Source organism: Coffea arabica, chromosome 6e (assembly GCF_036785885.1).
Source record: "Coffea arabica cultivar ET-39 chromosome 6e, Coffea Arabica ET-39 HiFi, whole genome shotgun sequence".
In the NCBI taxonomy this organism is placed as follows: domain Eukaryota; kingdom Viridiplantae; phylum Streptophyta; class Magnoliopsida; order Gentianales; family Rubiaceae; genus Coffea; species Coffea arabica.
Window position 1 is genome coordinate 6,341,063 of NC_092321.1, and position 25,177 is coordinate 6,366,239.

The window sequence follows — 25,177 nt, forward strand, 5'->3', positions numbered from 1 at the left end:
AAAGCTAATACAAATGCATCTACACAATTGACGAGCACCAAGTATGAGGCAACGGATCATTATCATAAGCGAAAAACGTGGAATTGACGAAAATAAAGGCCAACAGAAAATTGTCAAAACAGGGTTTTTCTATACAGCATCAACATAAAAAGCCACTACAAACTTCCAAGTCACTCCCTCCTTCCCCTTCTCATGTAGTCCATTCTAATTGCCCACAATTCCTCTCCCACTACCTTCATGTCTGGACGATCAGCTCGTGTAGGTGCTGCGCACTGGATAGCTAAACCAAACATCTTCACTAGTATCTCCCTGTCTATTGTTTCATGCATTTGATGGTCGAGCATGTCATAAACATTTCCTTCACTATACTTGCCAAAAGCCTGCATGCACACAACGGGAGAGGTGTTGTAAACAATCCAAATCTGGTTGAGATTTTAATTTTTAAGAATTAAAAGCTAACTTGCCACTTTTACCGAAGCCTCAAAGCACTCAAAGGTAATTCAACAGACTGATATGCACGCTCAACAGACTTATCACCCTAAGTTCCATCCGACCAGGAAAAGTAAGGGCAAGCAACTGGATAATCCTCAAATACACACACACACACACACACACACATATGTTCAGTAATCAATTGTTGCACATTTACATTAGTCACGGCATAACTCATCAAACATTACAGACTTCGACTCAATCTTGCACTTATTCCTACCACTATGCTATTTCAAATTTACAAAAAGGGTACAGAATTTTCATCATCATAAAATCAGTTCACTTTGCCCCTTCTAACAGAGAGTCAGCAGCTATCAACTATCTATCTACAAACAGAACTAAATTAATGTCTCCAACTAATGTATTTTTGGAAGATATATGCTGTAAAATCAGAACATTTAATGTGACAGGAAGCACTGAAACTTGGACTCTTGAATGATGCCAGCCCAACAAATGACCAAGAAGTCATTAGACAGTGGTCTCTTAATTCTGATCAAATCCAATGAGGCAGGAAAGAGCATGGAGCTGTTATTTGCTTGTGGAAAATTAGGGCCATATTCACTAGGTCTTTCTGCCTAAGAAATCATTATGGGTTGGGTGGTTGGTGGGTTGGTGGGGAGGGAGTGTAAGTGAGAGATCCTGGGTTTGAGTCCTCCCACTTACACTCAAAAAAAAAAAATTTTTGACTTAGTAATTCCACAAATTTGACTACTAAAGTTCCTTGACTGAGAAAGGCCATCAAACGTAGCACAGTTATACGCATAGCATGGGACAGAATAGATCTCAATGAAAAACTGCAGAGATGTTCAACACAATGCATTTTGATCATTGCCGAAGAATTCAAACAAAATGTAGCATAAGAAGTACTGTCTCAGAACAGGAGGATCAGCAAGATAGCAACTAAAAATTCCTTTGACATTGATGATGCAAACCAAGCAGCTCACTAGATTGATCTTATGCATTTTATTCCCTTTCTGCTTTGTTTTTCCCTTTTAGTCTTCACCTACTAATCCAAGTCCCAGTTGAAAACAATACCTACTGATTGGTACGTGGATGTTCATGAACCTGACAGGAGGAACTTATGACTACCATATGATATTAAATCATACAGGAAGACTTCCAAGACAAACACCATTGTTTTAATACAGACTCTTAAGCAAATTTACTCCAGACAGATCCCTTGGCCTTTCAAGAACGCATGCGATTAGGTACATGGGAAGTGCACAAGCCATAAATGTTAAGAGTAAAACTAGCTAGCCAAGTGAAATAGCTTTTAAAGTCTTGGCAGCCAAGTCAAATTGTTGTCAAAAAGACGAGGAAAAGAAACATACCCATCTAATTGTCACCCTCTCTTCAGCAGGTTTTTTCAACTCCACTGGACGACGACCTGATAAAATTTCTATTAACAGAATCCCGAATGAGTATACATCACTCTTCGATGTGAGTTGATAAGTCTTCATATATTCTGGATCCAAGTAACCAACTGTTCCTTTAACTTTAGTCGAAACATGTGTTTTATCAGAGTCCATCTCTCCTTGCCTTGCAAATCCAAAATCGGCAACTTTGGCTCTCATGCTTTCAGTCAGAAGAATATTGGATGACTTCACATCTCTGTGGATTATTTGCTTCTCTGCAGCAAAGTCAACAATTATGATCATGTCTTTCCACCAAATACTCAAAAAGCAGAATGATAGGAGAAGCACATTTGAAATAGCAAAAGGCTTTCGAAATGGAATTAGAAAATGTTAAAGTGAATATCAGCATTTAACACGATAGACTAACCAGTATGGTTAACTGTAAGAGTGTCTTCAATAGAAACCAGTAAACTGCTTTAATTTCGTACGATGCAGTTTAAGATCCTCATAACATTAATCTACAAAATAATGCCATTGTGACAACTAATTGCAAGAGAAACCTAAAGGTTGTCTTCTCCTTTGATAAAAGAAAAGAGCATTGAAGCACGATTTTGTTGCTGCTTAGGGTGGATGTTTCCTTGGTCCAGATTATGCACTATTTAGCTTATCATCTATTTGGAGATCTCAAGTGGGTCAGCTCGTAAAAAGTTTTACTTATTGATAATTTCTATAACAGTATGCTAAAAATTGGCATTTTTTAGCAAAAACAAGAAGCCCTTCAAATTTAGATGCTTTTTTTTCGACTGGTTCCTAAAGTTCCAAGTTGAGTATTATCCTTCAATGAGATTTTGTGCAGTAAGTAGGAAGTGAATCGGCTATATAGATATATAAGGTAGTCACCTGCATACAGATGCAGATACGTCAAGGCATGAGCAACATCAATAGAAATCTCAAGTCGCTGATTGAAGTCCAAGGTTTTGCCTCGTAGACCTGCAAGATATATTACGGACCATCAGTTGGTCATTTTCCTCATTTTGCATAATGCTAATGGTTTAAGAGTCAAAATTCTTTACCATCCAGATGTTCTCTTAGAGTACCATTTGGTACATATTCTGTAATAATAAGGCGCTCATTTCCTCTATCAACATAACCAAGTAACTTGACCAGATTCCGATGATCAATTTTGGCCAGTAGTTCAACTTCACTTCTAAACTCAGTTCGTAGGGTGTCAAAGTACTCCTGTGAAAGGTAAGTGTCAGCAACTCATAAGCCTTGGAAAGCAATAGATTCATGAGAATAAGTAGCCAGAAAAAAGTTTGGATCTTTACATCTAAAAAAACACAAAAGTTGTTTCAACTTTTTATCAAACAAACTATACTGAAAAAACAAGGTGAGATAACCTTCGGTCACTCATGGTTCCATCACCAGCAAAGCTAGACATACATTAACACCAGGAAGAAATTACCTAAGATCAAAGTGGATACACAGACTCAATTTTACTGTTGCAAAGATAGAGCAGTATTAAATAGTGTAAAATGATTTAGGTTTCCAAATTCTTATCATTCCATCAAGGATGTGGGAGTTCCTTTTCGGGAAGGGACCTAGAACTGATCAAATTTGGTCATGTCATTGATTGAGTTATGGTGACTTAGATCAAACTCTACACCAATGTCACTATTTAAGCAAGTTCCATGGTTTCAAAGACAATATTAAACTGATATTGGACTCACCAAAATCACAACTTATGGAAATCCCTAAAATAATTTCTTCACATGTCTGAACTCATCACTGGTTAAGTTTTGTTAAAACTTAGTCTATTGCATTTTTTCACCCTACACTGACATGTAGCCTTGACTGCATTAGCTTTGTGGATAAACAGAATAACAATCAGTCAACATGTTCAGCAACTAATCAAAATCCTGATGCCTGCCTTGGTCATATTTTGAGTAGTATATAATCTTTTGGCCAGGAAAATCTCAAAGATAATTGAACCTAAAGTAAGGTTTAACAGGTAGTACACACATACATAACATCTTCCCTGTATAATGTTCAAGATTTCTCCCTTTCAAATAAATGGTAAAAAATCCTCCATTTAATGTTTTCTTTTTTCTTTTTCCGTTAATCTTTAAAGCAAAGTGATGTAACTGTACTTGGTACATCTAAAGAAGGAAACCTCGAAGCCTAGTCTTTTTTCATACTAAATCAACTTAGAATTTGCTTCATTCAAGAAAAATGTAAACCTGAAGGTTTATGCCTCAATGTTCATTCTTTCTTTCTTTTTTTTTTTCAGCTTTTTTAATCACTTGGCTGGTTGATTGAGGGATTGGGAAAGGAGAATACAAATTCCCAGAAAAGATGTCTAACAATGCCTCACAGCGCCAGTCAAAAACTTAATAAAACACATGATACTAGTCTTGAGCCTATTTCAACTTTCTTTACATATAAACTGCTAACTAAAAGAGTGAAAGGGATAGTGTTTTATCATCCTGGAGTATCAAAAAAATGGAGAAATGTATTTGGTCTCACACCATATTATTATGCAAAGTCCACATTGCAGATGGAAATATAAGATATTGTAAATTATTTCAAACTCTAGATCGAGTTTTGATGCAGTCAGTTACCTGCTTAGCACGTTTAATGGCAACAACCTGGCCATCAGGTAGCTGTGCTTTGTAAACCGTTCCAAAACCTCCTTCACCTATTTTTAATGATGGTGAGAAATTTTGGGTAGCTCTCACAACTTGACTCATATTTAGATGAACAGATCCAACTCTATCAAGTTTTGGTGACATTGAAAACCTAGAAGGACTAGGTGGCACCCGTAGAGGACTAGGTGGCACCCGTAAAGGACTGGGTGGAATTTTTTCGGGAACTGAATTGATTTCTAAAGAGGAAACTGAGTCCACTGCAAAAAAAAAAAAAATACTAAAAGTGTAAATAACCACAAAGATCAAAAGAAGTGAATCTATCGTAAGACTATCAATACAAGGGAAATCGTTTTACTATCTTTGCTTCTGTTTATTATCTTGCGATCAAATAGGAACACAATAATACTCACTTGAATTTGGTTCCTTCTCAAATACAGGAACAGAACTTTCTTTTCTTCTTGCACGAAAGCAAGGACAAACTAAGCCACAGCAAAGAAGAAGAACTCCAGGTGCTGCCATGGCCAAGTTTTTTGGGGTTAATATGACATACTTGGCTTCTTTGTCCTCCATTTGCTGTGTTTTAAAATGATCTTCCATCGACTCTTCTCTTACTCCTTCCTTCAAAATTTTTCTTCCTGCCCTGAAAGGCAGCTCATCTGCAAAACAAGAAAAAGGGTGCATTCTCATAGAAAGTAAACATCTAAGTGAAACTAACCGAACATGACTATATACTAAGAATTCAAATAACATTTTGTCCAACAGAATAGCATTCAGGACAGGTATAAGGTGAATGGATCTTACCCAATGAATCGTACAAACTGCAATGTTGATTTCTAGCGTTTCCCCTAATGAAGCAATGATTCTCTTGATAGAATTTGAGAGCTTTGCAAAACAAATTTCTATCTACTAATTTTCCATCAATGTAGAACAATCTCTCTTTAAGATCATCTGAATAGCCAATATGGTATGTTCCACAAGTATTCGAATCAATTAATAAACCAGAAGCTGATAGTCCTGGCAACTGCACCAACACCAATAAACTCAAAACTACCACTGTGATGGTCAGCGATGTACTACGGCCCACAAATTCCATCTTCCAAATCCAAGAAATGGTGTTAGCATTGCTAAATCTCAAGGCTCCACAAGGGATAAACTCAGCTGCAACTCCTACGCCAAGCCAAGAAATCAGAAGCAACTTGAACACAACAAACTGGCAAAGGTGAAAGAGTAGTTGTGTGCTATAAACTCAAATGATATGCAGAATTTGATTCAACAACGCTAAAGCAACCTCTCAAAACACGGTTCTCAAGCCAATCAGTCTTTAGAATTTAATCCAGAAGCTGAAGAAAAGCAGATATGCTGTATCTTAAACTAGAAAAGACCATATACCCTGAAGTCAAAATTCTGAAACAGCTCCAGACAAACCAGCCGAAATATTCATAAGCACTTAAAATTTCAATGGATCATCACCAAGAACTCTGGTGCCAAGGTACCTCCAAACAGAAACTGAATTAAGAAAGATCCAATTTTTATGAAAGAGGAGAGCTCAAACCCCGAGTTAGAAGCAAAGATATTAATGCAAGAGAACCAAAAAATCAGAACATTCTGAACTCAGTTATCACAGCATCATGAGAACCTTAAAGGCCGAATTCCCTATCAAATTTAGTTCAATAAATAGAAGAACAAAAATAATCCCAGATCAAGGAACTAATTACCAATTCATCAATCACAAGACCACCCAATCAGAAAGAAAAATATTTCTCCTCAACAACTTTACCAAACACATAAAAACCAAATTCCCAGTTGCAAAAACAGCTCAAATTCACAATCTCACTTCATCAAAAGGTTGAAGCGCCAATCTTGTTTGTTCCCCAACGACTATAAAGAAAGGAGTTATAAATTAGTATATAAAGCAGCAGACGGGGAGAGAAATCAATGGTCAAGCATTAATTGAAGTCAGGAATGAAGCAAACCTGAGTAAAGGCGGCTGAGAGGAGGAAAAGTGGAGATTTTTTAAAGTGTTATATGTTTAGTGGTGGTTGGACTATATTCATCAGAAGGAAAAATCAAAGGCAAAAATGAGAAAGACCGGCCCTAGCTTGCTTGCTGGCTGGCTGGCGAAGCAGTAGTTCAGTCTTTTGGCTTCGGGAGGTTAAGACGGTAAAGTTGCTGTGAATATGATGTAACAAAATGGCCGTCACTGCTTAATATTATTATTTTTTTAAACCCAATTTATTAGTGCAGATTCCTGGCTGTGAAGTGATGCATTCCAGCTCCTCCAGACTTTTGGATATTGTTGACCGTTATTGTATTCTCTGCACTGTATAGTTACAGTTACCCCCGGACTCGAAAGCTATTATTATTGATTATCCAACCAAAGGCCTTCTTTTTTTCTTCTTCTTTTCTTTCAAGAAAAAGTGTAAAACGCTACGACATGTTGTTTTTGTCGGATGGTAAATGACGTGGAACTTTTAAGGTTTGAAAGGGTATGGGCTGACAGTTGAAATTTTAGCTACTCCCTTTTACTTTTACCGTTCTTCAGGGAGTATTTTGTTTTTTTTTTCTTGTGCCGCTATTACCAACAGACACACACACACGAAAACAAAGAATTAGAATAGTCTTCCTAGGATGGTTTTACCAAAGTGAGTGTGTTGGCATTCGAATAACAACAACATTTTCTAAGTTGACATTATTATTTGAAAAACATTATTTTTTTTCAAAATTATGTGAACATGTTGTAATCATTTGTCTAACCATTTTTTTATGTCGCATGCATAACATCATCAGACAATTAACAAAAATATTTCTAAAAATTTCAAATAATCTTCGATCCAACACTCACTTATCTTTGTTTATAAATTGTAATGTATTCTTCTTTTCTTTTTTTTTGGGGGGGGGGGGGAGGAGGGAGGATGGGGGACTACTATATTTTGAAGTAAAATAAGTTAACATCTTCTTCATGAATGAATTGATTTGATTCAACTGTGTTTGGGCTATTTTCAGAGATACTCTTTGTTTTCATTTTAGCGGAAGCAAACAACAATTGTTCCCACGTGTGAACATCCACGAACTTGCAAATTGTGAGGTCAAACCTCGTGCGAATCTGAAGACTCGGACTTCCACTGATAAATGATAGTATAAAAGAATCGGCCCGTTCCCACCTGTAGTTGACCACAATTCCCACGGCAATGTCAGCCATAGCGTTGGCGTGAATGGAGGGAGAAAGAAAAACCGGAGGAGGAGGAAACTGGAAAGCTATGTTTTCAGAACCGGACCGGATAGCGACTCGGCCGAGGTCAGGGGTCAGGGGTCAATGGGTTCGACCGGGGGTCGATAGGGGTCGAACCGGATGACGTCATAAATAAAAATTATTTAAAAATTAAAATATTATATATATAATATCTAATAATATATTGATATTAATAAAGGCATATTCATATATATTTGATGTTTCAAATATATTTAACAAGAAAATACAAAGAAATTAGAACAATCAAGTAGCAATTTATATTATTTAATAAATATTAACAAGTTTAGAATTAAAATTATGAATTTAATTGAAAAATAACATCAAATTTTAGGACAATATTTATAAAGTATCAAATATTTGAGCTATATCAATAAGTTTTAACAATTTAGGGGGTCAAAACATAATATTAAAAAGTTTGAATTTTTTTAAAAAAAAATTACTGTTGAACCGGAAAAACCGGTTTTTTCCCGGTCAAACCCGGTCAAACCCGGTTTTTGACCGGCTTTGACCGGATTTTAAATTTCCGGTTTTCTAATGTGACTCGGACCGGCTACCTGGCCGGTTTCCGGTTCGACCGGTTCGACCGGCCGGTCCGGTCCGAGTCTGAAAACAGAGCTGGAAAGTAACTGCTGCTGCTGCTGCATGGGTCGATTCACTTGACCATTTTTCTTTTTTCATTTTTTCTTTTATTTTTAGGGGGAAAAACTTTTTTTTTTTTTTTTTGGATAATATATGGGAGGAAAACATGTTTAACATTTTCCTAACGCTCGGTTACTGGAATTTCTTCTGGCATGTCTGACTTGCTTATTGGTCTTGTACATCTTCTGTTGGGCTGGACTTCATTTTGGGCTATGTTTTTTTTTTTTTTTGGGAAAAAAAATGAAGCTCATTATCAGGGCAATCAACAAAATCTTCATTGTCAGCTGAGATTGTCAATTCATTGACCAGATAATTCTGAGCTAAATCTTTCCATGGAGCGACAAATATTTGCCAATTTGAAAATAAATATCAAATGGATGGATTTTTTTTTTTTTGTCATTTCCATCGATTAAGTGATATTTCGAGCCAACTTTTCTACAATTCGATAGTCAAACTAGTTTATATATCCTTCCACCCTTCCTCATATCTACCACTTATTAGTTCATTCATAAATGACGAGCGAGTAACTATGATAAAGATTTCCTTGGAATGAATATTCAAATTCTAACTTATTCATTTTATTATCTTGAACTTTTTTTTTTTTAAAAAAAAAAGATCTTTCTCAGGAGGAGTGAGGATATCACAATGTGTAATTTACAAAACACTTTTGCTTTTAGGCGAAATGGCAAAGCAAGTTGCTTTGCTCCTTTTTTTTTTTTTTTTAAACACCCCAAGATAAATAAATTATTGTCTGGCTGTAAATTAGGCTTGTGGAAGATTTTGTCTTGTCGATCCACAGGCTAGTATGTCAAACTGGAGTGCAAACGAGATTGAAAGTGAACGAGACAACTGGCCCAGTGTTTGAAAATAATGGGCTGCCGCTAATATTTCCAAATTCTACAAGAAGCCCGTCAGCACACGGCAACGAAGTCTTGCCATCGGCCATTCAGAGTCAGCTAGATAGTTCTACAATTTCAAATAATATATGGAATGAGAAAAACAAAATCGAAACATAGGCACACACCCAAAAAAAAAAAAAAAAAGAGAGTGGATTCGAACATTTTTAAACGACTATGACAAAAAAAAAAATTTTCTTTTTACTTAGAGATGTGAAAGAAATGAGTTGATTTCAACAACATAGGATTCAGAATTTATTTGACTTCTAAATAATCTTGATTTTTTTTTTTCGAATTCACCTACAAAGAGCAATTTTGAAAACACGACATGTCAAAACTTTAGACGTGAATATGGGAGCATTTTAGAGGGGCTGTCTTTTAGTTTGTGTCTGTTGTGTAAGGAGTATGTCACTTAGAGTATAATTTTTTTTCCTTTAGGCAAAAAAAATTTTTTTTTTTTTTGCTTGACAGCTATTATGGTTTTAAGCTCAAATAAAGTTTTATCAAACTAAACCAATGTCAAAGCTAAATTTCTTTTGTGGTATTAATTATTGACTTTGTGGTTTGTAAAGTTGAGCCTGAGTCAAGTTTGAGAAATTCGTAAAACGTCAGTTTTTTTTTAAAAAAATTTAGTTTAATTAGTTGACAAATCAAGTTTGGCATTGTGTGATTGTTTGGTATTTGACTATGTAGTTGCCCAACAAAACTTTTTCCTACCTGCCAACTGGACAGCCATGACTTAGATTCTATTTTTACACTACAATTGAGACGGGTTGAACTCAACTAGTTTATTATCGACCTGTATTCGGGTGAAAAAACTTGATATAAATTAAGATTTTATATAATTTTAGATATGGAATTATAGAAATAGAAATAAAAAAAGGTACAGACATTTGACACTGACAAATAAGAAAACCCCCAAACAAAAGTATATATGAATTTGAAGATTGATTAAACTCGATGAGTTTTCGAATATCACGTATTAGGCTTGGATTTGAATCTTCAAGCTGTTCGAATTATTTAAATTCGAACTCGAGCTCTATCAACGTGGACTCGACCTCTTCAAGTTGTTTGACAGTTTGAGTGCTTGTATTTTGATTTTTGACCGAGCAAACTCGTTATTAGTTCATTTAAGTTCGAAAATCGTCTGCACCTCTGACTACAGAGTCATCACAAGGGGTTCAAATCCCATAAATTTCGTTTTTCTTTTCTCCATCATTTATCACTGGGAAAGGCACTGACGACCTTAATTGGCGGATCAAGTTTGTTTTCCTAAGCTGGGCATGAAAGCAACTTGCATGTCAAGAAGAGGCAATAGCGATATCTCATATATGGTGAGATGTTAGAAAAACATCCCTCCCAAGTATTTGAACTCTTAGCCAGTGAAGTTGAGATGCCATCTGATCCCTATCCTAGAAAAACATGGTGTACAGCGATTCTGTTGCACTCAATCAAATCGAACCGGTCGATATTTTTATTTTTGGCCTTCAAGTTCAGTGAACTTGTCAACATTCATGTTGCAGAGCCTAATGAAATGAGATTTTTTTTTTTTTGTTAACATACGAGTAAAAGCAGGATGGAATTGGACCACCGCTTGTCGCGTGCGTCGGTCACGAGTCCACCAGGCTTATCCAAAATTTTGTCCTTGCGTATAAATTCTAGCCTGCTAAAGTTGGACAAACTTTTTTCCTGATATTCTTGTGATTTTTGTGCCATGTTGAAGATCAGGCAGTTTCAAATTTCAATAGGATGTAGATAATATTATTAGTCACTAGGTCATCAGTTAATTCCAAAATTTGATAGATGAATTAGAGACAGACGTTAATTAAGACCCTTAATTCTTTGATCTCAACTAAACCAAAGCAAATAGAAGTTTTTTATAAAAGGGAGAACTCGAACTTCATAACTTGGAAGGGCAGAAAGGGAGGGGGATTGTTTGTTTTTCAAAAAACAAGGGACGTGTTTGGATAATTTTATGAGGATTAATGACTGTTATTTTTTTTCGGACACGATAGGCTTATTCGTTCGCTATATTATAGGGAGGGGAGTGATTTAACGGGGTCAAAAGGGAGATTTAGAGGGACTGAATCACCACCGATCCAAACGGGTGCCTACGCATCCGCTGACGAAACATTTTAGAAAGTTCTGAATTTTTAGAATGCAGGTTAAGAAATTTGATTTCTTGACATATAATCAAATAAAGTTTTAAAACTCTCTTAGTGGTCAGCTACTCTAAGAATAGTTGGTTAACGACTGCTATTGTTACGGGTGATTTCGACATGTTTGTGCAAAGCAAGTGGATAACTAGTTTTTGTCCTCAAGCCTAAGACTGGAGAGAGAGAGATGATCAGTGCATGGAAGGAACGCAATATCGTCATCCAGTTTACAGCTAATTCCGCAATTTTGTTATCTTGCTCGCTGTGCCGCAAATTTATTCGTGGGATTTTGAGAGTTTCCTCAGCACATCGTTCTCAGATTCCACCAGGTCCGAAACTGAAATTTTCGAAGATCAAAGGGCTCAAGAGAATATTCCCTTCGCATGTCCAAATCACTTGATTCGTTTGCAGTATTAGTAAGAATTACGGGCAGAGTACCACCTGGCCGCGGGCAGTGAATTCGATGAAATAAAAAGGTTGGCCTGGCAAGCATCCAATACCTTAGTTGCATATCATTGACATAAGAAATCCATAAACTTATTAAAGAATTGTTACGAGAACAGATACTATAAGATTAGTTTGGTGGACCTACTTATGCTGCATAATTGCGAGGAAAATAATGAACAGGTAGCATTTTATAGCATGGCTTGTGGACCTTCTTAGCAAAAAGGCTTGGCTTTCTTTTTGTACTTTAAAATAATTTCTTGGTGAAATGCTACAGCTAATCTTCAACATTTTTTTCCCTTTTTTTTAAAAAAAAAATCTTGGATCATTCCACGTGTTAGACTGCTTTTGTCCACTTTCTCATTTATTTACATTATCGCCCCTGGGCTTTGGTTATCACTTAATGTCGCCACGAGAAACTGGTACATAAGTAGATATCAATCACCCCGCTCTCTTTTTTTGAATGGTCTTGCAACTGAGCTACTCCGCCTTTTTTTTTTTTTTTTGTCATGTTTAGATTTTAAGAAATACTTGCTCTTTCACATTTCAAAACTTTCTCTTTGTTTTAATGAAATGTGTATTTCTTTTGCCACTATAGTGTTCATTCACAGTAGAATATCAAAATAATATTCTAAATATGCGTCAATATAAGTTAGTTCAATTAGTAAGAACATGTCATTTCTTCACAGAAAGTCGTGTATTCAAATTTCGTTGCCGATATGAGAACTATATTAGTTGATAGTTTTTAAGAAAACTTGTAACCGACTTATGGTTTTGGGTGACTATATTAGTGAGTAATTTCTAAGAAAACTTGTAAGCAACTTGTGGTTATGGACGCATGCTTTCCTGCTGATGTGAGCACTGTGTTGATAGGATTCAAAGGTAAATACTTGCAAACTTTTATTTAAAAAAAAAAAAAAGAATTCTAAACATGCATACTACACGCAAGTTGGAGATCAATCATGTTGGTGTATGGACATTTCATGGTAAAGACTAATTTAATTAGTCTCCGCAACTTAAATGGCCCGAACAATTGTTTGGCCTCCGTTCATTTCTTCGCTAGCAGACATATTCATGTCCCTTCAAATTCGCCATCTTTGCAACTCATTGGAGTTTTTAGGATGATACTTCACAAAGCCAAAAGTAAGAATTCATCAGACCTAACATTTCGGCTCTATACTATATATATTTTTGGTCAAATGGAAAATCAAATAGTGAGTTGAAAAAACCAGCATTTCATTCGGTGCAATGATCTTGGGCAGCACAAAAAGAAGCTGGTATTTTCAATTGGTATTTTTCAACTCCCCTGTCTTTTTCTAATTTATTGATAGATACGAACTACTAATTGATTTGTATAAAGGTGCAGATTCCGGAATTGCAATCATTTCTATGGCTTTTGTTTGGACCTATCTCCGAGCTGGTCCATTTTTTCAGATACAAAATAAGTAATAGATTCGCCTGTCTGAATTTGACCCAGATCTGATTAGTATAATTATTTTAATATAAATTTATGCATTTCATCAAAATTTGCTACTAAGCCACTAATATTAAATTAAAAATAGTTTCTATAAATCAAGTGATTGTTAGAATTAATTTAATTATATTGTTAATATTGTATTGATTAAATTATGTGTATAAACAAAAATGATCATACTCAATTAATTTTTAAAAGGAAATATACCCAGTCGTGGAAATCCGAACCAATGTATTGAGACTTGTCTGAATCCAATTTCAAATTCAAATATTTTCATTAAATTTCGGATTCGGATCCGACCCATTTACATCCCCAGTTTTGCTCGTATTGGTTGGTAGGCTTGGAGTTGGAGCTAGAGTTAAAAGTACTTTGAAAGGCATGACATTTTGTGTTGACAAAGCAAGGGCAATTGTGTCCCATGAAAAACTCAGAGCATATTACGAGAACAATCCTTCATATTCCTTTACTATTCATTAAAGTTTGCGGAAATCTGATACTCTAAAAAAGTCAATTAGTTGCAAAATTTAATAGATTCTCTACTCGCTAGACTGTGTATTGGTTTTCACTCTCTATGAATCCCAAGCATTCGTACGCTGAGCAGGCCGGGTCTAGTATATGCGTGACATGCCAACCTTCCTCAAGGAACAGGTTCTCGTATTTTTCCAGCAAAAAATTCTACTGTTTAAGACCGTAAGAAAATATAAAGGAAGAAACAAATGAAATGTGTCTCCTTTAATAACACAAGCCTCCGCAATATTTGTCGTAATCGTCGGGAAGACCCCTTGCATTATTGACGTCAAAGGCTATACTTCTTTTTGTCCAATTTAAAATTTTTCTTAAGTTTTTCTTTTTTGACAAACGGCGAATTTAAGCTATGAACACCTTCTCTCAGTAATTTTGCTTAAGAAACCTAAATAATATGAAAGTAACACGAGATTAGGTGCTAACTTTTAACTGAAAACAAGTAGTTCTCTTTCTAGTAGAAAATATTTGTTTACCGGACTTTTATGACTTCGAGGATAACGTGTAAATAAAATATTTATAAATCCTACTTGATAAGAATATACAAAAGTATTTTATTTTTGTTTTCTTATTTCTAACAATATATGAATATTTGAATGTAGGACAATCTACATATAACCAGCGTTTGCCTATGAAATATAATATGTTCTAAAATTTATCCTATTATTTATAGAAGTCAACATAGTAATTTTTTTTATAAGATTTAGTTACTTCTTACAAAATAAAGATGCGTCATATGTTCTTAAAGTACACAATAGGTTTAGACGGAAAAAAAAAAAGAACACACAATCAATCTATTTGATTATTTGCTTTTTCTGCTCAATAGGATACATAAAGACTCTCAAGTGCAGCTTATCATAATAGTTTTTTAAACCTTCAACTAATATAGATATAATAAAATACTTCGTGTACATGTTGTCAAATGGAGAAATTCAATCAATATCAAAACATTTAAAAAAAAAAAAGAAGAGAGGGGAAATCACAGGCAAAATTCATCATAAGTATGTAATATGGTGATGGTAGATGAACAATCACAAATGGGCTTTGGTATAATTAAGAACAGTTAATGGGAGGTGTTTCCAATTGCCAAAGAGTACAGACCTCAAGTGGCAGAGGTATTTCAAAATTCACTTTAAATTAAAATGGAAATGGTAAGGTATTTTACGGTCTCGGGAAACAGACCCTCCTATATACGTGGCGTCCGTTTCTTACTCCGCTGCCACCGCTCTCTGTTGTTTCATTTTTCTCCCAAAAATCAATTTACCAGTGACAGTGTCCTTACATCACGTCTCCACTCTCCCCCATCCCTATTATTCAAAACCCAGAAATTTCCAGAGCCCCAGCCATTTTTCTTTTCTTTTGTTTTCTGCCTGTAAATAGTGTATATCTGAACTCTAGAAGCGCGGTGGTGGTGGTGGTGGTGGTGGTGGTGAACGTAACTGGTGCGCCGCCGCGGTGGTGATGGCGGGAAATGACTGGATAAACAGTTACTTGGAGGCGATATTAGATGTGGGACCAGGGATTGATGATGCCAAGTCGTCACTTCTGCTCAGAGAAAGAGGGAGGTTCAGCCCAACTCGCTACTTCGTGGAGGAGGTCATCACCGGCTTTGATGAGACCGATCTCCACCGCTCTTGGGCCCGCGTAAGTGTTCCACTCTTACCACTAGTCTGCTACTCTGTTTTTCTCAACTATATAGAATGACGAAAAAGAAAGTTGGTGTTCGAGTTGAGATTTATGAATGGATGAATGATTTTTGAACGTTGGATAGGCGCAAGCGACCCGGAGTCCGCAAGAGAGGAATACCAGGCTTGAGAATTTGTGCTGGCGTATTTGGAATTTGGCTCGCCAGAAAAAGCAGGTCTTCTACTTGCCTTTTTTTTTTTTTTTTTTTAATTTTTAGCGCGAAATCTGTTTAAAATATAGTTATTATGGATATGCTTGATTCAATTTGATGGAATTTTAGATTTATGTGCATATTGGTACGTTTATTTCAACGGTGATAGCTGAAATGAACAAATTCGAGTTGCATGGATGATAGGGCTCAAATTTTTAAGTGACCTTACATGCTTCATCAAGTATTGAGTGTGTCATGTAGAAAAGACAAACATTTGTCTGCTTTTGTTATATTGTTATGAGTATTTTTATTTCTCTTTCGTGTGGCGTCAGTTTCTATGACAACTCACAAAAAGTACGAAGTCTGTTCTTCTGTTACTGCATATATTAAACATTTTTTCTTTCCACTAAAACACTTTTTCTTGAAACAATTTTGTCGCAAAGTCATTATACGTTCCCCATAGGGTTTGTCACTGTTTTTATTAATTGATTACACTGCGTCATTACCCTATTTTTTGTTTCTTCTACTTGAATTCAGAGATCAGTAAATTATTATGTGGAAGAGTGGAGAACAAAAATGATATTAGCTTTATATTTGTGAGTTCTGCCCAAAATTTCATGTACTGGAATAATTACATGTTTTTTGGTTGAGCAAGCTGAGAACTTCAGCCATGAGGCCATTCAAGATGTCGTCAGAATTTATTGTCATTATTGAGCACTTTAGGATGCAAACATGGTTGTAGACTCATTAAAGTGTGAAAGTTAATTATTTTTGGCATTAAAATGAATAATAGTAAGTTAAATTCTCGTGCTTTTAGAAGAAACTATTCTGGGAATCCAAAACAGGAAGTTAGTCATTAGTGCATGAGGGAATTAGTATAACTTGCTTTTCTTTTCCATTATGGTCTTTAAAGGACGATTAACACATGCCAGTTTGTTTTTCTTGTCAAAGAAATGCATAAAATATGTGATTTCTTGATTCTCATCTGTGCATGGTAGCAGTGTGAGAAGAATGGAATTATTGGTCTGTTTTTGTAGCTTGAGGGAGAGCAAGCTCAGAGGATGGCTAAACGCCGTCTTGAACGTGAAAGGGGCCGCAGAGAAGCAGTTGCTGATATGTCTGAAGACTTATCAGAAGGGGAGAAAGGAGATACAGTTGGTGACTTTTTGGCACATGGTGAGAGCAATAGGGGTCGATTGCCCAGAATAAGCTCTGTTGAAACAATGGAAGCTTGGGCTAGTCAGCAGAAGGAAAGGAAATGGTATATTGTATTGATAAGGTATAGAAGTTCACACATTACTGACTCATTACTTTGTAATGCTGAGAGAGGGATGATCTCAATGGGCTCTTCTAACATGATGTTCATAACGTCCTCTGCAGTCTTTCGCTGTAAATTTGTTTAATGATAATTGCTGGCAATGTTTTGAGAATTTGGAAAGATTTGTTCTGTTTCATATGATGCTGTTTGTGATATCTTGTCTGCGTGATTATCCTCACTGTTTTCTTAACACATAATATTATTGCAGCCTTCATGGACTGATTCGTGGTGAAAACATGGAGCTTGGACGGGATTCTGATACTGGTGGTCAGGTATATTTGGTTATAAGACACTGTTTATCATGTACTAAGCCTAGTCCCATTCATTGAATGATTGCTAGACAGCATTTTCTGGTAGTTTTTGTGCTCTCATAGTTGCTCAAGGAATCTTAAGTAAGGTACTTCATTAAAATTTTGTTTCTTTTTTGGTAACCTAGCTGCTTATCCAAAAGAAATGAGTAAGACACTGGGATTCATGCATTTCAGGTGAAGTATGTAGTCGAACTTGCAAGGGCTTTAGGTTCAATGCCAGGTGTATATCGGGTTGATTTACTTACGAGGCAGGTATCATCACCGGAAGTAGATTGGAGTTACGGTGAACCCACTGAGATGCTGCCTCCTAGAAATTCGGAAGGTTTAAATGAGATGGGGGAGAGCAGTGGGGCTTATCTTATTCGCATTCCTTTTGGCCCTAGAGACAAATACATTCCTAAGGAGCTTCTGTGGCCTTACCTTTCTGAATTTGTTGATGGTGCACTTAGCCATATAATCCAGATGTCCAAAGTTCTTGGTGAGCAAGTTGGTGGTGGACATCCTGTCTGGCCTGTTGCTATTCATGGACATTATGCAGATGCTGGTGATTCTGCAGCTCTTCTATCTGGGGCTTTAAATGTTCCCATGCTTTTCACTGGTCATTCCCTTGGTCGAGATAAGTTGGAGCAACTTTTGAGACAGGGTAGACTGTCAAGGGATGAAATAAATTCTACATACAAAATAATGCGCAGGATAGAGGCAGAGGAGATATCACTTGATGCCTCTGAAACTGTCATAACAAGCACAAGACAGGAGATTGAGGAGCAATGGCGTTTATATGATGGCTTTGATCCGATCCTGGGAAGGAAATTGCGGGCTAGGATCAGGCGCAATGTTAGCTGTTATGGCAGATTCATGCCTCGAATGGCTGTAAGTTTTCATTTTTGCTTGGAACTATACTGGCTGATGAAGTTCCATTTTATCTGTTTAATGTTGTAAACCACAAAATCTTTGTTTGTTTATTCCATTCTTGTACAATTTTTTACTACGATTGAGATCAAATGTTGAGTTTGGTGGAAGACACTGCTGGTTTTCTTAAACCTTTTTCAACTTTGCCTATACATGTTAAGTTGGATACTTTTTCTGCTTAAGCGAGTTGTACTTGACTAAGCTAAGGTTGAAAAGATGCTATGCACTTCGAGTCTAGTATATTCCTTATTTTCGTAGAATAATGTATATAGACTCCTGTTGCTCCTTGTCAAGTATAAGTATTTTGTAGCAGCGTCTGCCTCTGTTGACTCCTTTGCTGATTCTTTTATTTTTCTTTCTGCTTCTGCAATTGCATTTCCTGAATTTGCTTGATTTATGACCCTGGTTGTAACTTTTTGTCACCCCATATCATTTTAATTCTTGAGAGATGAAGCATGCAACAAATTAGAATTGCTCATGGACTTATAAGTTATCTCATGTATTAAGCTCTCATAATTCTTTCTGATATTGGATCAAATTTTCGAGAGTTGGTTGATCAGATTGGCTCCTTTCTAAGATCAGCTGGAAAGTGAAGTATCAAGTCCTTTATGTGATATACATATTTCTTTTGCAGGTCATTCCTCCTGGGATGGAGTTCCATCACATTGTCCCACATGATGGTGACATGGATGGTGAAACGGAAGGAAATGAAGATGGAAAGTCTCCGGATCCACATATTTGGGGAGAGGTCTTAATTGTCTTGATTATACCGAATCTGCAGCTGCATTCCTCTTAATTTTGTTCATTTATTTCTTTCTCCTTTTGCTGTTATGCAAGTTATCTTTTTGTGGTGTCATGCAGATAATGCACTTCTTCACAAATCCACGAAAGCCTATGATACTAGCCCTTGCCAGGCCAGATCCCAAAAAGAACCTAACGACATTGGTCAAAGCATTTGGTGAATGTCGTCCGCTTCAAGAACTTGCTAACCTTGTGAGTTGGATTATTAGTGTAACTCCTCTTTTTTTTTTCCCTCCCCTCAATATGGGACAAAAGTAGTTTCTCATTGAGCTGTTTCTCTTTGTAATTTGCAGACGTTGATAATGGGGAACCGTGATGATGTTGATGAAATGTCAAGCACTAATGCTTCTGTTCTACTTTCAATACTAAAGTTGATAGACAAGTATGATCTTTATGGTCAAGTGGCATATCCAAAACATCACAAGCAGTCCGATGTTCCTGACATATACCGTCTTGCAGCAAAGACAAAGGTAATCTGTTTTCTTATTCTTCTTTCTTCTCTCAATTTAAATGTTGCCAAACTTATCTATGTCCTGCATGGTGCATGGAACATATGCTATTTGTCACCAATTCTGACTCAGTGTGATTACAGTTCTACTTAGTTGAGTTTAATCTGTCTTTTAGTACATTTGGATGGTGCTGTGTGATGCATTCAGGCATTCTTTTTGTTTGCTAATCGCTTATAAGATGCATAGGAGAGGGTCATTGACAGCTGTATGCTATGAGTGGTTTAAGCTCCCTCTTTCTTCTTCACTTGATGGGTACCTATCTTTTCCTTGCTGTCTTACCTTTATAGCTAATGATGAATAGTAGTGGTTGTACATTGCCTAGTGGTAGATTTATCCACTGTTGAGAAGCAGGTTGGTATGCAATCAAGCAGGTTGGTAACTGAATGATTGGACAAGAACAAATGTGAAAGGCAACTATAGGCATGCCATCAATTGAGAACTCGTCGTTATATAGTGAAGAGTAGTAAACAGCACAAGTAATGTGTTAATGTAGCTTGCAGATTGTCTAGATTTCATGCCAATTTGTATGTCTTCTATAAACGTTTGCTATCCTTACGAGTATGTCAATCCAGGAGGCCTTGTACATATTTGCTTGCAGATATGCATTCCTGGAGGAAATGCATCTTTAGTTATCTAACCATATTTAGTTATGTTTTGGCAGGGTGTTTTTATTAATCCAGCGTTCATCGAGCCTTTTGGACTTACTTTAATAGAGGTAACCTTCTCAGGAAACTGATCTAAGTTTGTCTATGGCGCCAATGATTTATCTTCTATTCAACAGGCAGCAGCTTACGGTTTGCCAATTGTTGCAACTAGAAATGGTGGTCCTGTCGATATACACAGGGTATGCAAATGTTTATGTTTGCAAATTTAACTAACATGAAGGATTTACATGATATTGTGGAAAGTTCTCTGGAGACAAGATCTGTCAGATTAATATTCTGTCCTTGACAGGTTCTTGACAACGGTCTTCTTGTTGATCCACATAATCAACAGTCCATTGCTGATGCTCTTTTGAAGCTGGTTGCTGACAAGCAACTTTGGGCAAAATGCAGGGCAAATGGATTAAAAAACATTCACCTTTTCTCATGGCCTGAACATTGTAAAACATATTTAACTAAGATAGCAAGTTGCAAACCAAGGCAACCAAGATGGTTGAGAAATGATGATGATGATGAAAATTCAGAATCTGATTCACCTAGTGATTCCTTAAGAGATATACAGGATATATCTTTGAATTTGAAGTTTTCACTTGATGGGGATAAAAACGTGGGTAAGGAAAATGGTGATGGGTCTTTGGATCTTGATGATCGAAAAAGCAAGTTAGAAACTGCAGTTTTGAGTTGGTCCAGGGGTGTGCAGAAGAGTACCCAGAAATCTGGTTCCACAGACAAAGGTGACCAAAACTCTGGTGCTGGTAAGTTCCCAGCACTCAGGAGGAGGAAATACATGTTTGTAATTGCAGTGGATTGTGGTGCTTCTACAGGCCTTTCAGAAAGTGTCAAAAGGATTTTTGATGCTTTGGAGAAGGAAAAGGCAGAAGGCTCTATAGGATTTATATTAGCCACATCTTTTAACATGTCAGAACTACGTTCTTTTCTGGTTTCAGAGCGTCTGAATCCTACTGATTTTGATGCTTTTATTTGCAACAGTGGTGGTGATCTTTATTATTCATCACTTCACTCTGATGAGAACCCTTTCGTAGTTGACTTGTATTACCATTCACATATTGAATACCGCTGGGGTGGCGAAGGGTTGAGGAAGACATTGGTGCGGTGGGCGGCCTCAATTACTGATAAGAAGGGCGATGACAAAGAACACATTGTGGTTGAAGATGAAAAGAACTCAGCTGACTACTGCTATTCGTTTAAAGTTTGCAAGCCAGGAGTGGTAAGTTTCCAAATTCCTATCTTCAGCACTTACTCTCTCTCTCTCTCTCTCTATCTCTCTCTCTGAGTGGATTGTGGAACTTAGTTTTGTGAGCTCTCTGTGGTTGATGTTGTTGAAGTCATTGATGAACCTCATAATCAAATTTTGATGTAGCATTGTTCGAGATTATTATTTTCTTAGTTTGGAATTCTGGCTCAATGCAACCACTTTTTACTAGTAGCTTTCTTTTATAAAATTCTCTTAACAGTAGCAATTTTTCATACTTTTGAATGTTCCCTTCATCAAGGTTCTTACTTCAGTTTTCTAGCTACTTTATTGCCTACTGCTGATTTCATGCTTCTCTAAATTTATTAGATGTATGGTTTATGTTTCGTAATTCAAATCCTCCTTTCTGGATAGCCACCTTAGGTACTTGTATTCAATGTTCTTAGAGATCTTTTGCTTAATCATAGCACATTCTAGAGAACTTGGCTCTTTTTAGTCCTTTTCATGCTTATGCAAGCGGTCCGATATGTTTTTTTTTCTTTTTAGTCCTTTGCATGAGATGTATATAGCCTCTAATAACTTATTGATTTATTTCAGTGACTATAAACTCTGCATTTTTCTAGGAGAGTATCAAACACCATTTTTTGAAAAATAATTTTGTCTTTACAGGTTCCTCCAGTGAGGGAACTCAGGAAAGTAATGAGGATTCAGGCTCTTCGTTGTCATGTGATTTATTGTCAAAACGGGAGTAAGATTAATGTCATTCCAGTGCTAGCATCTCGTTGCCAGGCACTCAGGTTTGCTTCTGATATACTAATGAGGATGACGTTTTTCTTTCAGAACTGTTAGTTCTGTATTATTTTCCTGTTGTTTCCTCAAGTCATCTTGCTTTTTATAGCTTTGATACTTGCAATTAATGCACTATCCTCCTAATACTGAAAGAGAACTCTGAGATCGTAGTTTGTATAGCTTTTATCATTGACTACTGAGCTAGTATTACTGGGCATGCCCATAAATATTGATTCTTAGAATATACCAATGGAGGAAGTAATCATGTTGACAGCCTCTACTGTTTTTTCCTCTTGCTGCTTGTGTGTCAGGTCATATAGTTAGCTATAGCACATCTGTACTGGAAAATGTCTTCTTGAACATGAGAGAAGTCAAGTACTATTTTCTCTGTTATACTTGAAAGATTTTTTGATCACATGTGATTCTTAAACATCTTCTTTAGGTACCTGTATCTTCGATGGGGTATGGATTTGTCAAAAGTGGTGGTTTTTGTTGGAGAAAGTGGGGACACTGATTATGAAGGATTACTTGGTGGTGTGCATAAGTCTGTGATACTGAAAGGAGTTTGCAGTGGAGAAAGCAGCCAACTTCATGCCAACAGAAGCTACCCACTTACCGATGTGGTGGCATTTGACAATCCGAACCTTATTCAGACAAGTGAAGACTGCAGCTGTGCTGAACTGCGCGACTCGTTAGAAAAGCTAGGGGTTCTCAAAAGCTAGAAATTTGCACTTCCGCACAGCACAGAAAAGTTTGACATGAACTATATATCGTGTTAATAATTGGCCTGTTTCTCCGTTGCTCGTAGAGTTGCCAAGATCCTCGAAGCAAAAAGTTTTGCTACCTTGTTATAATGCCCTGATAAAAACCATCAGTGTATGATTCTATTCGTTAATTTCGTTCTTGCTTTGAAACTGGCACGGTTGGTGCTTTCGACCTGTTGATAAATGGGCTAAACTAAAGTGGCCAACTAAGTTATGCTGTATAGGTGTTGTAAATTCCTTTTTGTATCGTAGTTGAGGGAGACATCGTTGTAATGCTGAAAGCTATAGGATCAATGAGTTGTTCCTTTCCAGGTTGAGTGTGGGATTACGCTTGAATATCTCGCACAATCACATGCACGTCTTTCTTTCTTCTTTGACAGAATGACAGGTTATGTTTGCTCTCACCTTCTAAATAAATGGGCACACTCAACCTCGGGCCTAGACCATTTTCAACCGGACAAAAGCACAAACAAGAAACAAGTATACAGCAAGAACTGTAACCATAGAAATCGGCCATTAAACATATTTAATCAGTCCTTCCTTAACCACTTCAGCATCCTCGACCTGATTGTTTCTGTCAAGTCGAACCAAAACAAGAAAAACTAGCTTAGCGTAACACGAAGGCAGAAAACATATTATTGCTAAACAAGCCATCAAAATTTCCAAAGATTAATTACAGCTACGCATTTCTTTTTTTTGCAGAGCCTCCTCCTATCCCAACCAAAAGAAATACTAGTACGTACTACAGCGATATACATGCATATTCTAAATGGGAAGGAATTATGGGCAATTGCCAAGTGCATGTCTGGATTTATATGGCGGCCTCGGTGGTGCCCTGCCTGCCGCATACAAGTCGGAGCCTCCTCCACAAAATGGTTATGGATGTTGGATTTGCCATTTTATGAAGCCTTTTCTGGTGATCATTTCACTTCACCCAAAATATTTAAAGCTTCAAAGCAAATGATTAATTAATTCATGTTGTAGTGGTCATAAATAGTACTACTGCTACTACGAGTCTACTAGTACAATTAATTGAAGTTACATTACTCTCGAAGGCGTTGACATCCATCATGCAACTATGACCAGCCAAGCGGATTAATTTCACCGACCTTAGCTCCGGTGTACCCACACAGTTTAAAAACTTAGGACCATCGACGTCGAGAGGTTCCACACAATTCGATGACATAGGATTACGAGTTCTTGGTGAATTGATGCACTACAAATTTGCAATTAATGATTGACAACTTAGCCATTTCGTACTCGGAGTAAATGATCAACAACAAAGGCGTCCTAGTGCGTTTTAGATTCTTATTCAAAACTTGTATCATTTAATGATGCTATGTGAATCGCCAGAAACATGTGAAGTGTATAACTAACCCAATAACGAAAGTTTCGACTGAAGCAGGCTACCATGAGACAAAAAATCTCCATTTCGTACTGTGATTCAAATGCATTAACCACTCATTCTTCGCATTTAAGGTTCTGTTTGGACTTGCGGTGCTTTTATATCAAAAGCATTTTCAGATACTGAAAGTATTTTTAAGATATTTGATAAACATCATCCCGTAAAATTAGAAATGGAACATTTGGTTTTAAAAGTATTTTTAACAAAAACTAAAATTTAGTGCTTTTAAAATAATTTTTGTACTTAAAAAAACAAAACATTAAATTTAATCATTGTATCATATATTATAAACTAAATAAAGAGATAAATACATTCAAAAATTTTAAAATTACATATTATCCAATACAATAAGTCCTTATTGAACTATACATCCAAACAATATAGTTAAAAGTACTTGAACACTTAATAAGTACTCTTATTAAAATTTCTATAAGGTGAAGTATTTTTAATAAGTTACCATAATTCCAAACGGGTTCTAAATAGTTTTTCTAAACTCGTAACATTAGCTTTTTCTATTTGTTATGCATTACAGTTCGTAACCTTTCTAACGGTTCAACGGTGTCTATAACATATCATCACGTAAAAGGAAGAATTAAAATTTTTTCTCTTTTTTAGTTCCCCGTTGTTTTTTTTTTTGCCTTTTTTCCATTTTAGGGTTTAGGTCCTATATATATATATGTGGAACAAACTATAACTTCACTGAAAAGGAAGTAAAAGATACAATAATGTGCTCTTTGCAAATCTTTTGGAATATGTATCAACTATATATATATATTTGATAAG

General features: G+C 36.4%; 2 protein-coding genes across 13 annotated transcripts; one reads left to right on the forward strand and one right to left on the reverse strand.

The window, feature by feature from the left end:
* Nucleotides 1–44: 44 nt before the first annotated feature.
* On the reverse strand, nt 45–6,677 carry LOC113695746 (calmodulin-binding receptor-like cytoplasmic kinase 3). 11 transcript variants are annotated; one of them, XM_027214891.2, is made up of 10 exons: nt 6,469–6,677; nt 6,330–6,373; nt 5,885–5,988; nt 5,297–5,653; nt 4,906–5,151; nt 4,469–4,752; nt 2,921–3,086; nt 2,748–2,837; nt 1,824–2,122; nt 45–380 (listed from the first exon to the last, which is right to left on the reverse strand). In XM_027214891.2, the coding sequence occupies exons 4-10, from the start codon at nt 5,586–5,588 to the stop codon at nt 171–173; spliced, it is 1,587 nt and encodes a 528-aa protein (XP_027070692.1). In that variant the 5' UTR covers nt 5,589–5,653; nt 5,885–5,988; nt 6,330–6,373; nt 6,469–6,677; the 3' UTR covers nt 45–170. The 11 variants fall into 11 exon arrangements, with proteins under 11 accessions (XP_027070692.1, XP_027070690.1, XP_071910895.1 ...); XM_027214889.2 differs by having other exon boundaries at nt 5,297–5,662; XM_072054794.1 differs by having other exon boundaries at nt 5,885–6,001.
* Nucleotides 6,678–15,156: 8,479 nt separating this feature from the next.
* LOC113695570 (probable sucrose-phosphate synthase) lies at nt 15,157–23,300 on the forward strand. Of its 2 annotated transcripts, XM_027214702.2 has the most exons (13): nt 15,157–15,520; nt 15,648–15,737; nt 16,751–16,992; nt 17,240–17,303; nt 17,517–18,212; nt 18,886–18,999; nt 19,113–19,244; nt 19,346–19,522; nt 20,223–20,276; nt 20,343–20,405; nt 20,516–21,451; nt 22,106–22,233; nt 22,668–23,300. In XM_027214702.2, the coding sequence occupies exons 1-13, from the start codon at nt 15,338–15,340 to the stop codon at nt 22,945–22,947; spliced, it is 3,159 nt and encodes a 1,052-aa protein (XP_027070503.1). In that variant the 5' UTR covers nt 15,157–15,337; the 3' UTR covers nt 22,948–23,300. The 2 variants fall into 2 exon arrangements, with proteins under 2 accessions (XP_027070503.1, XP_071910897.1); XM_072054796.1 differs by lacking the exon at nt 15,157–15,520 and having other exon boundaries at nt 15,642–15,737; nt 16,715–16,992.
* Nucleotides 23,301–25,177: the final 1,877 nt, after the last annotated feature.

Excerpts from the sequence above, each read along its gene's own strand:
- LOC113695570 (XM_027214702.2), top strand. The coding sequence starts at position 15,338 with ATGGCGGGAAATGACTGGATAAACAGTTACTTGGAGGCGATATTAGAT. Across the intron at positions 18,213-18,885 it reads GATTCATGCCTCGAATGGCT|GTCATTCCTCCTGGGATGGA; the intron begins GTAAGTTTTCAT and ends TTTCTTTTGCAG. Across the intron at positions 19,523-20,222 it reads GTCTTGCAGCAAAGACAAAG|GGTGTTTTTATTAATCCAGC; the intron begins GTAATCTGTTTT and ends ATGTTTTGGCAG.
- LOC113695746 (XM_027214892.2), bottom strand. The coding sequence starts at position 5,588 with ATGGAATTTGTGGGCCGTAGTACATCGCTGACCATCACAGTGGTAGTT. Across the intron at positions 4,753-4,905 it reads TGAGAAGGAACCAAATTCAA|TGGACTCAGTTTCCTCTTTA; the intron begins GTGAGTATTATT and ends TTTTTTTTGCAG. Across the intron at positions 3,087-4,468 it reads CCATTAAACGTGCTAAGCAG|GAGTACTTTGACACCCTACG; the intron begins GTAACTGACTGC and ends TACCTTTCACAG.